At 40.2% G+C, this 12,491-nt stretch overlaps 1 protein-coding gene across 1 annotated transcript; it reads left to right on the plus strand.

Annotated features, from left to right (window-relative positions):
- The first annotated feature begins 6,704 nt into the window (after positions 1-6,704).
- Positions 6,705-10,364, plus strand: csrp1b (cysteine and glycine-rich protein 1b). Its single transcript, XM_038697906.1, has 6 exons — positions 6,705-6,838; positions 7,521-7,630; positions 8,103-8,271; positions 8,606-8,735; positions 8,841-8,934; positions 9,658-10,364. Exons 2-6 carry the CDS (start codon positions 7,522-7,524, stop codon positions 9,732-9,734), a joined length of 579 nt encoding a protein of 192 aa, XP_038553834.1. The 5' UTR covers positions 6,705-6,838; position 7,521; the 3' UTR covers positions 9,735-10,364.
- The last annotated feature ends 2,127 nt before the right edge of the window (positions 10,365-12,491 follow it).

Here is a 12,491-nt window from a genome sequence, read left to right on the forward strand (position 1 = left end):
TGTCTGGCCATCCAATGAAATTAAATCCAATATGCACAGTCCTTTTAGCTCTGCTTTGGTCTCCACCAACCGCTGAAGCAAATATGTTGATTTTAGCTACTAATTGCTCTTTATAGCTTTTTATTGAAAACAGCTGGCACAGAAGAGAGCAGTCAAAGTTAACAAAAACAGATGTGGGCCGGAAAACCGAAACAGTTTGCTGAAAGAGGCTTAAACACTCCGCAGAGGAGCAGCAGCCTAGGGTAATAATTCTCTACGGTTGCAGCACTATGACATTCAATTGTTAATATAAAATATTGTATTAGATATTGTACTGCAAACAGTATAGAAAATGTATCTGTCTGTATATGTTTACCAATGTGTTTATCCTAGAATTTTTCAAACAAATACCATTAAAAAAAAAATCACTTAAGCATCATATTTCAAAGACATTTCTACCGGCAATAAAAAACTGCTCATGTTGATTGATTCACTCTTTGATGAGGACATCAAACAGCAACGCATGAATGATCACAGTCAACTGTATCTCGATGTAAACTAAGGAGATGAGCAGTGTGAAGTGTGAGCTTGATGCAGTGGTAGCCTGTAGCACTCACTGGTATGAGTCAGCAGTACACCCCAGACAATTACTGAGCACAAGACTGACTGTCCCAGACAGGACAATAAAAGTCCAGCAAGGGATCACAAAGTCTTTGTAGGAATTAGTTCAGCAACCTGACTGTTTCCTGTTTCCCTCAGGGCTTTCTCTCTCTCTGCCTGCAGTCACACACACATGATATAAATATCTCCACAGGATGTAATATTGTTAAAGCACTGCGTCTGCCAACTACTCAGAATGCTCAACAAAAACACTACAGTGTGGTGCACTTTCTACTTTATCTGAGTTGTTCTGAACAACAAGGTCATTTGGGGAAAGGAACGTTCAGATCAATAAAATGATTTAAAATCCAGTTTAATTAAAAAAATCTAACTGTGCAGCTGGCATGCCTTTCAATTTGTATAATGTACTCTTCTACACATTATTAGTACTAGTATTCAACAAGGAACTCAAACTTACCTAAAATGAGGTTGACGAAACTTAGTGATGCGATAAGAAGTGCAAGGGAAGCTGAGACTAAGAGTGCCAAGCTGAGTGATGAGCATTATCTTCAGGTGTCCATCAGTCCATCCCTCTTATGATCTAACTGTGCGGCGTGGTTGCTCCGAGCCCTGTGCTAGAACAGTACAGTACACTGTCCGATATGCAAATTCCCAGATGGGACCGCAAACAGCAGCCTCCAGCTCAAGCAGCATTGAGGACCAAAGCAGTCCAGCCTCTGCACGATGTCTGGATCAAAGTGGGACTGCTTCCTTCCTGCTTGCATAACAATACTCTAGACAGACCTCTGCTGCAGTTGGTGCCTGTGGATGAGACTACTTAGCCGGCAGGCGCTCCCTCTGACTTGCAAATGGACTTGGAGTTGTTCCAGTCCAAGTCTCTCTCAACAAAAGTGCTGAGCAAAAACTGGCCATGTACCTGGTGAAAAACTAATAAAACCACCTGATACTCTGTACTGTCTTGTCTGTCTCTCTTTCTATCTGTCACAGCTTTGCTTGGCGGGTTGCGTATGCATCTTTTCTGCCTGGCACTCAGTGTCCTGAGCCCCAGCCAGAGCCAGTGAACTGGACTGATTTGAATTGTCACTGCATGTTTGTAGTTGGCTGCCTACAGGGCACAGGCTCCCTCAACACGACCCTCAGTGGGAATCTGGGCCAAAGGGAGCCGACTCAGAGGTGTCAGCTCAGGAAAAAAAGAATGACAGGACCGATGACATGGTGACAGCATGGGCTCACACACAGTTTTTCCTGATAATCTTTGAGGTGGGGATTACAAACAGTGACTAAGACAACCCCCCTGTGTGTTGTGAGGCCTAATATTGCAAAATGACTCACACAATCAACTTACAAGGCAGGAAGTGTGCAGGCCAAGGACATGTGGTGGATCATGACCAAATTTAGCGTGTGCCGAGAGCAATGATACAACACATACTGGTGTGAAGATACAAGGCAATGGGTGGTGTGAGGGTGGGGTTATGTTATATTCCCTCTTGTAAATTTGAACAAATTGCCTGTCCTTGAAGTTAAATCGCTCTGCAGGATGTCTAAAGTTCATGAGGGGAGATTATAGACCGAGGCAGTTTGGAAATTAGAGCCCTAAATCGTCTGTGTTGAGTCACAAGCAGTAGATAAGTGAGGATTACAGTCGAAGATGTGTACTGGCTGAACATTGAAATATTCGGAAATGTGTAATTAATCTCCACGCACACACTGTACACATGCTGTCTGACCTTGAGAGACACAAATTGCTATCTACATTATTAGATCCCTCAAACAGGGGCTAAACATAATCGCAACTTAATTAAAAAGGTGCCAAGATAAAGAATCAGTGGGGTTACAGACAGGTACAAACAGCCCAAGTGAATTGTATTGATAGCTAAGTCCTTCATCCCTCACCATACTCTCACTGCTTATTAATTGTGCACTTCACACTCCAATGCGTGCACATTCTGCTTCAGATAACGCACCTTGTCACCTTCTGCATCGGCGCAGCTTACAGCAAGTACTACACACCAAAAGACAGCAAGAGACAGCCAGAGAGAGAGAGAGCGGGAGAGAGAGAGACATCAGGGTGTGTCTCAACATCACTTAAACATAATCTCTGCCCATATGTGACCTCTACTGACTAATTTATGAAACTGCATCTCTTTGCCTCTCATTATGACCACAGTGCGTGCAGTAGAGCAGGAGTCAACAGAGAGCACATTAAACTCATTGAAATGTCAAACTGCTGCTTGTTCAATCAGATAGACATCCAGCTCAGACATCCTGCCAAACTCCCTCTGCCCTAAACACAATTATCTCTATTCCCCCCCTGAAATTCATCTAATAATGCAAATCCATCTAAAGGACAAAATTTGACAAACACTTTTGGCTACTTGTGTTTGAACAGCTTGCTTTTGTTTCCTCACACAGGCTTGGACAAGAGCTTTACTGCTAAAAAGTTCATTTAGACGGATTAGTAACTTGATTACTGGTGTCCCTGGACACTAGAGAAAAAGGCAGTTTAGTTTAGTTTGATGAGTGGGATTTAGGTTACTGTTGACCAAAAAAATAGTATATTCAAATAATATATCACCAAAGTTGGGCTGCAACTAACGAATACCTTTCATTGTGAATTAATCTGTGAATTTCTTTCTCAATTGGTCTCAGAAAAGGTTGCACATCACAATTTCTCACAGCTTAAGTTGACATATTTACGTCTTGTTTTGTCCCAACCATGAGCCTATACCCAATATATGTGCTTTCATATCATAGAAGACCAGGATAATCAGAAAATATTCACATTTGAGATGCTGGAACCTGTAAATCTTTGAAATTTTTTACTTTAACGATTAATAGAATGTCAAAATAGTTGCTGATAAATCTTCCTTACTCAATCAATTAATCATTTCAGCTCCACAGTAAAGTTAAAAGACGTTAAATAAAACTTGCACTTGGAAATTGCAAACTGAGGCTACATGAGATTATTCTGGCAGAAATAACACACAACAACATGGATATAAGCCATGGAGGATTTAACACATTCTCAGTCAACTCACCTCCTCCAGCTCTTCCTCCTCACCTGACAACTTGACAAAGATTCTGTGAAATATGCTGCCAAAAGGGATATCATTACCAGGGGAGGAATCCTGGCTTCAAGTCAGGTCAAATGCAAAAAAGAAACTGTGCTGAATTCCTCCATGAAACTCCAATAAGGAATCACCACTCCTCTGCACACTGATAGATGGACCACAGCCCAGCCCCGTCCCTGCCTCTTACCCCCTCTTCTTCCTCTGGATTAAATCCACTGAGTCTCTGTCACTCCTCTCTTCCCCCTCTCTGTCATGAGCATGATCACATGTACATATACTACACAATTGGCCAAGGCAGATGTCCAAAGAGCAGAAACAGAGGGCTAGTGTTGGCCAATCGCGGGCTATAAATAGGCTTTTTGAGTTCATCATTGTCTCTTCCTATGATGGTGAAGAGCCTGGAGGGCTTGGAGAGAGGGAGGAAGGCAGACCAAGCAGCATCACTCTCTGCTGGCTTTTATTTCCCTTCCCTCGAATACAGATTCTCTATCAGTTTCACCTTTCCTGATTCTCTCTTTTGTAGGAAGATGTTGAGCCATGCTGGAAATGATAACATCCATGTTTTGTTTTGTTTTTTACTGAATGACAAAACAAAATGAGGAATAAAATGCTGCAGAATGCATGAGATTGTACCTCAGAGTCTTATTTTGGTAAACAGCAGGGTGACTTTATAGTTACGCTGACCATCTATCACATTGTAAAGGTCACACATGTGACATGCTCTAAAGTGTAAGGGACAGTGAACCCATGCCTACCTGCACAATTGTTGAATGTCACAGTGGACAAGATCACCAGCAAAATGCCAACAATGCCCTTAATGTAGTAGTAGTTGCGTATTGTGTCTATATGTCTGTATTATGTGTGTATAAGAGAGACTATAAAGACTGTACGCTCAAGCTCTACAAATAAAAACCAGAGGCTCCTTTCCTAAAATACAATTATTGCTTTTAATAATTGTCCAAAGGCATATCCCTTAAACCATCATACAAAGAGCGATAAAAACACAAGATGGATGTCAGCCTCACTTAAATCACATCAAACACACAAAACCTTTTCTCTTCAGGGAGGCACTTAAACCTACAGTACGCATTTATACAGACAGTAGTAATGTACTTGAACACTGCACACAGACATTTTTGCTTATTGGTTAAATTCATTTAAATTTCTACTCTAGAGATATTAACTCTAGTGTAGAAACTTACGTGAATTAGTAAATAAGAAAATATGTTCCTAATTTTGGTTTCGTGCCAAACCATTCCTTACAAATGTGCTTAATGATGCACCAAGCATCACAGATATTAATATCTGTTTAAAACAACCACACAAACAAATCAAACATACAATGATTTCACCTCACTAGTCCAGGGGTGTCCATGCCAAACACCCAGTTAACAATTTATTGTTAGGTCAAGTTATAATATTAGTAATATACTATGGTACAGTATATGACCAAAGAAAATAACTATTAATTTAAGTATACAAATGATGATTCACTTAAGCTGAGATGTCCTAGTGTTTTTTTGTAAGTATAGCATTACTAGAAGAAATGTCTGATTAACTCATTGATTCACACTGCTCACTTAAACCGATCCAGAAGGTCTCTGGAGATGGTGAGTAATCCACTGAGCAAGTGGGGACATCCCAGGCTTTCGACACTCATCATGCTTTCTCCTTTATCAACTGTCATCAGAGACTTAAGCAAGGAGTACACAAATCCAACACACAAAGTATTGAGTGTGAGTATTGACAAATATCATTGAGTATTTCACAAGAACATATGTACTACCCCCACAGACAAATCCACTGCAGGAGCTGTCCTGAGAAAATGTCAGATGTGGTTAAGAGCAACAATCTCAAATGAACATGATGATGAAATAAAAGGTCGATTGACTACTAGCTAACAAAACATGGTACTTCATGTTTCTATATTGTCACATTCAGTTATTCAATTTGAATCCAGTGAAGCTTAATACTAGTGTTGGGGCATTTATATTTGTTACACCGTTATGGCTCAGGGACTATGAAGTTAAAGTGGACTTTGCAGTTGTTCACATCCAGGTCCAACAGTGTAGGACCTGTAATTCTTCAATAATCCTTCAGTTTTCTCCAGCAGGATGATTATACCAAACTGATGTAGAAAGCCACCGAGGCATTTTTTTAGTACCAAACTCTGGAATGCTCTTGACTTGCCAAATCATCTCGTCATCTGACCTCAATCCAACCATGTTTTTCACGACAGAGCATCACCAGGGTGCCTGCTGAAAAGTCGTAGACTGGGAGGATTGCTGAGGATTTGCAAATGAAATTCTGCATAATCTACATTTCTTGCCTCTTAGAGGGAGAAGAAACACACTTTAAATGTAACATTGGGATTTTGTCACCTTTTAAGCTCCAATGGTGTGTTTGGTAGAAAACAGTTGCCTGAGGCACACATTTAGCTCAATTTTGTCTCCACCAACTCCTGAAGGAAATATCTTGCTTTTTAACAGCTAAGCATTATATTTATTTGCTCCCTGGAAACAATTATGAAAGTGGTCAGAATGAACAAAACTGTAATGTTGCAGTCTGTAAAATGGAAAAAAATAAGTTGAAACTCACTAAAACGCTTTAGAGCTGACTGGGACTGCAGAGTCAGATGATCATTATCATTATAGGCCACCAATTTCACATTTGATCCACTGTTAATATAAAAATGTTAATTATAGAATAGGGCTGTCAATCCTCACTCCTCTTCAAAACTTACAACAGTTCCCTTGTCTTTCCATTCGGGGTCGCTATTGTGCAGAATTACCTTGAACCTCAATAGTGTGGCCTCCTTTATAGCAATGACATGTTACCATCCATCTGTTGCTTTTAACATTTAATTTGACTGTTTTCTGGCACGGGGTTCTGTGATTTCACAATGTATGACCGTTTCATATAAATGGAGATGATTATTGATGATAATTATCTCAATAACAATCTATAACGACTCACACTTTGTTTCTCCTCCTTTTCCTCCCTACATTTCTCTCCCTCTTTCTGTCTCTGTGTCCTGACTCCTCCCCAAGTTCAGCCTGGTGTCCACTCAGCCTCCCACTGCTTCCCTTCATCTGACCAGTGTCTCCTCTCAACTCTTAATACCACTGAACAACCACAGAGAGGACCAGCCTTTCACTTCAGTGCAGGTAGGTTTGTTTAGGATAATCAACAGAAAAAGCATCTGATAAGTACCAACCTTGAAAAAGGCGCCAAGGTAAAAATGCTACAAGATTTATTGTAGTCATACTTGGAGACTATGCTGAAACTATCCCCGAACAGTCTTTATTTATTATTTTCCAAAAGATTGTTTGAGTGTATTGTAGGTTTTTGGGATGTCTGAGGTCACGACTGTTAACATGTGATTACAAAATGAAATGCGGGGAATTTCCTGTTTGTCAAGGGCGATCTAGTAGATTGCTGACTTTCTGTGTGGATCACCTTTGGCTGATGTATTGCAAACATTATGACAAGTGGTTGTTGCCATAAAGACATCAGACTCAGAACTCACATTGGTGTGGTGACCATGTAGAGTGTTCTGACATAATTTTATATCTGTGAGGTGGTTTGGTGCTATGATACTTTGCATTTTACAATCAGGAATGAACAGTGCTTCTTATGCTGGTACGCTAAAACAAGAAGAGGGAAAGAAAGAGCAGTGTATCAAAGCAAAGTGGTACCTCTCCTTTTATAGGTACTGCTGCATCCAGCCTTAAGTGTTGCAGATGGCATCTGTCTGCAGAGTAACACTGGTCTGTGCTCCAGAAGACAGACATTATATATACAGTGAATAATAAATGTACACAACAGGCTCCCCCTGTATGCTTACAGAATGCCTTTCGGGGGAGGAAACAAGTGTGGCTGTTGCCAGAAAACTGTCTACTTCGCTGAGGAAGTGCAGTGTGAGGGGAAGAGCTGGCATAAATCCTGTTTTCTGTGCAGTAAGTATTAAAGTTCTCAGGTAATCTGCTTTACTTGTCTACTGACTCCAAGTGCGTAACCAACTCTGAGATCACAAGAAGTGCCAGGGTGGAATGCAGAGTATTTGGCATCAGGGTAGGAAAGTGAGCATCTGCAGGTTTTTGCTCAGACATCTCAAGTCCTTATTTGGATCCAGTGGAAACATGTGACAAAGTCTTGGTCTTCCTTATATGGCAGAGGAAGGTACACAGCACAGTCAAGTATTTATCTGAGCTAGCTAAGTACATAATGGGTATGCCATTTTCTTCTTAAAAATGTCACGCATAGTTTGTGGTAAAGTCACAGCTAAACATCTGTGAAAAAAATGTCAAGAACTGTTTGTTTGGTTAGTTTTGTTGAAGATGCTTGTGCACTAAAGAAAAATAAATAATCACATGCATATTCGTATTACTTATTAGGTTACACCCCTCCTCCCCTTTTCTTTGTTGTAAGTGGTCTGTAAGAAGAACTTGGACAGCACAACCGTGGCCGTTCATGTAGATGAGATCTACTGCAAATCTTGCTATGGCAAGAAGTACGGGCCGAAAGGCTACGGCTTTGGAGGTGGAGCCGGCACTCTGAGTATGGACACGGGAGAAGGACTTGGAATCAAGCCTGAAGTGTGAGCAAAACAGCGCTTCCTCTTGTTATTTTAAACAATTTAAAACACTTAAAGCTGTGCTGCTACTGTATATTCAGATTATAGAATGACAGAGTGCAGTTCATGTAATACTTGAACGGTAAGGTGTTCACAGATAAAACTACTTCTACACATGCTGGATCAAAGCCTCAACTGAGGGATGAAACAACAACAAAAGAATCAACATGTATATTTGTATTAGTAGCGCTTATTACATTTAATGAAGCACTGTGTCTCAGTCTCAGAGATTTCCTCCAGCTGATCCCTTTCCTTCCTCAGTTACCGCCTTCTTTAAAGCTCTGTTTTTTCTTGACAGACAAGCTCCTCATCGCCCTACGAATAACCCCAACGCTTCAAAGTTTGCCCAGAAAACCGGGGGCTCGGATGTGTGCCCTCGCTGTGGGAATACAGTGTACGCAGCGGAGAAGGTTATCGGAGGAGGCAATGTAAGAGAGACTTATCTATAAATTATCTCAGTTTATGAATGGTGGATTTATTTGTAAGTTCTCTGTATATTCTTGAGCTTGACCAACTCTCTGCTCCCTCATCAGTCCTGGCATAAAGCCTGCTTTCGCTGCGCCAAGTGTGGCAAAGGACTCGAGTCCACGACCGTGGCTGATAGAGATGGGGAGATCTTCTGTAAAGGTCTGTGTGAATCAAAAAATTTAATTAGTTGATGGGCAAAAAATTGAATCTGCAACCATTCTCAATGATTATTCATTATTTTTCCAGCAAAAATACTAAATATTCCTTTGGTCCAACTTCTAAAATTTGAATATATTTGGGGGGGTTTAAAGATGCCCCATTGGGCTTTAAGAAATACCAATGGGGATTTTCACTATTTAATGATATCCTATAGACCAAACAATATATAATATTTGAGATAAAATAATGAGTTTATGAAAATAACTTCTTGCAGTCCTTACATCAAAACTACACAAATAGCTGTCACTAATGAGACAATACTGGGAAATTTCTGACATGAATGAATCATTACTGCATTACTGTACTGCACGACTTGCAGTTTTTTGTGATAGGCATTGTAATTGTACAACATACAGTTCTTCATGTGCTTGGTTGAGTTTAACCTCAACTAGTGACATCGGAACCTAAACCTGTGGAGCAGAAGCAGTTGCTCTAAATTACGTAAGACAGAGACCCAACAGGTCAGCAGCCCTCTGACTTCCTGTTTGTCAGTTACCTAGTATAAATAACCACTACCACTACCAACTAAAAGTCTCTGTGGTTCTGATACTGTGGCTCTGCAAATTGAGGTTTATATATTAAAACCATTAGTTTGTTATCCAAACTCCAGTCTGACAGTGTATTATATGCAGTGTTTCTCAGTCTCCGTAATGTCATTCACAGGTTGCTATGCAAAGAACTTTGGTCCCAAGGGGTTTGGCTTTGGTCAGGGTGCAGGAGCTCTGGCTCATTCCCAGTAAAGCCTGAAGCCTCGGCCCACCTGGGACTGACATCTGAGCTCTGATATCATCGCTTCCAGGATCCGTCAGTCAATATCTAGCCTATTTTACTCTGCCCTTTCACTCTAGCTAAAAGGCATGGACGAATGAAAGAAGCACACAACACACAGCTTTTTGAATGAGTTCACCAAGTAGATTTTGCTCTGTGTGATGCATTTGAATCTAGATTATGATGTTCTAGTTTTTGACTGGTTAAACAACTAAATGTCATGCTAAACATTTATAACACTGAATTATAACTCAGTGTTTTGATGTGCACATTGTGTGTGTTTAAAGTGACTAGTTAACAGCAAGCTGGCTCCAAAATAAATAATAATATTAATAATAATTAAAACTCTGTGGTGGCAGTACTGAGACCCTCGCACTATAGTAACATGATTGAGTTTGGCAAATATTGAGTATGTGAATCAGTCGAACAAAATAAGACCAACATGTTCCCAACTGACAGCTGTGAAAAAAAGGCTCACATTATGCTTCAGTTACACTTAAGAGAAAATCTTCTTTCCTGCCTTACATGTCACATGGTGTAAATACTGTTTTAAGATACACGCTATTGCTGAGACACAAAATAAATATCAGGCAAAAAAAGGATGGATTTTTTTATTATTCCCGCGTGATGCAAAGTTTTGCATGCCTTACACAACTGTCATTGTTCTTTGTGTGGTTCTGATCTGATGAAATCAGTGTGCATGTTTACATGGTCTTGGGTGTGCTTGTTATTCCTTCTAATCATCGTCACACAGAGCCAAATGCCAGCTGTTGCGGCAAAACAACAGAGTCGTAGTGCTCAGCCCTGTCTCTGCCATCGCCGAAGAGTTGGCACACTGAGCACAGTGCTAGGCATCTATGGTGGGGTGGGGGCAGCAGTTTGTTTTGGCACTGAGTACAACATGTGAGTCACATCAACAGCAAAACTGGGTCTGAAATCCACGCAAAGATTAAAGTATAACGCTGTGATCTGTTCCAGAGCATTCATGTATTTAGATTCATAATAAAATAGAGACCATCTTGAGATGGGATCACATTAAAATTAATGTGGGTGAGCAGCATAAAGTGGGGGGCCACTGGCCCATTCACTGCTTCCTATTCCCCTAATTCTGGTGCCCGTGTTTGGACCACACCCTCATCTTTGAACTTGGCCTTCATTTTTATTACTACACACCTGTAAAGTTTTGTGACTGCAACCAGGATGCACACTACAGGGGAGCCAGAGGCAAAAAAAGTTAAAGAACTGAGTCAACAGTACATTAAAGTGCAGTAGTATGTAGGTATTATTTGGTGGGTTTTGTTTTTTTTACCCGCTGACTATATGACCAGTAATCGAACACCATTTCCACCACATGGCTTTGGTGTACAGTTTCTGGAAGTTGACACAGTGCATCATCCTTGCCTTGGTTTAAATCTTTAGGTGTGAACCCGCCTTTAAACTATACTTTACGACAAAGTGTTGGATGTGAAAACTACTGTAAGCTGCTATATAATCCATTGGCATCTGTATAAATGAGTTAGGGTTCACTTTCCTAGAGACAGCCTAGCAAACACACAGAGCACTTTGTTAATCCTGCTGCCATATATACTGTGGAATTATAATCAGCTGCCATGAGCCAACAGCCTGGATCTCAGTGTCATAAATCAAATCAGGATCAGGAATTTCCTGACTCAGGAAAAGACCTGACCCATCAAGAACAAAAGAACAGACCTGCAAATTTTAACAATCTAAGGCTTCTTTTAAAAAAAATGGAGGATGAGATTGTAGACCATGAAAATGAAATTATCTCATACATCCTCAGATTCATTTCACTATAAAGACGTGAGTTTGAACAATGCACATATGGGATATGAAGCTGTAATAAATAGCAGGGTTGGTGGCCCAGCAGGTCACAGTGGTGTCAAGAGGCTGAAAACTCGCAAATTAGCGCACTGAACTGCTGCTCGTCCTCTGCAAGTAGGAGACAATCCAACAGCCACACACGTTGCCACATATGCAGAGCATGTGTTTAGAAAAAGGGTGGAGGGACATTACAATGCAGATGCTTCATACAAAGAGTCAACAGAGCGGTTTGATGAGGATGAAAATGATGTGAATCATATGCTTTGGCCTTTGTATTCACCAGATGTCAACTCAGTTTAACAGCTAGGGGAGATTTTGGACTGACATGTTCCACCATCAAACACCAAATGATGGAATAGATTTTGGAAGAATGGTGTTGCCATCCCTCCAGCAGAGTTCAGAGAGTCAGAGAACATTACGCCAAAAAGTATTGAAGCCATTCTGCCTTCACTAGCAGCGAGCTAAACACCCTTTTAATAGGTGTTCAAGATGGCCAGGTTTTTAATGGAAGCAGTTGTGAAACTTTGAAGATGTGTATTTATAGCAGTTTTATTGAAAGTGGTTACAAATATCCAATACAATAAACAAAAGTTTAAACCAAATCCAAACCACAAATTAACTACTATTAAACAATCTTTTAATAAATCTAAAAGATAACTGAGTAAATAACTATAATTAAAACAATAGTTAATCTAGAAGACATAAATAGATGAGAAATAAAATTCAATAGTAGCCCAACAGTTAATTCACATTAATAGATTGTCCTGCAGGGCTTTTTTTGGGAAAGGGATATTTTCTCGATTAATAGCATAGTCAACACAATGTAAAAAAAAAAAAAGAAGAAAGAAACTAAAGATCCAGGCAAGAAAAGCATAAAAATCAGCAAA

The sequence above is a fragment of the Micropterus salmoides genome, unplaced genomic scaffold (genome assembly GCF_014851395.1).
Source record: "Micropterus salmoides isolate LMB-PRFRI ecotype aquatic unplaced genomic scaffold, ASM1485139v1 Ms_hic_scaffold_4, whole genome shotgun sequence".
Classification (NCBI taxonomy): domain Eukaryota; kingdom Metazoa; phylum Chordata; class Actinopteri; order Centrarchiformes; family Centrarchidae; genus Micropterus; species Micropterus salmoides.

Coding starts and splice junctions, on each gene's coding strand:
- csrp1b (XM_038697906.1), top strand. CDS start 7,522: ATGCCTTTCGGGGGAGGAAACAAGTGTGGCTGTTGCCAGAAAACTGTC. Junction 8,736..8,840: donor AGGTTATCGGAGGAGGCAAT/GTAAGAGAGACT, acceptor CTCCCTCATCAG/TCCTGGCATAAAGCCTGCTT. Junction 8,935..9,657: donor TGGGGAGATCTTCTGTAAAG/GTCTGTGTGAAT, acceptor TGTCATTCACAG/GTTGCTATGCAAAGAACTTT.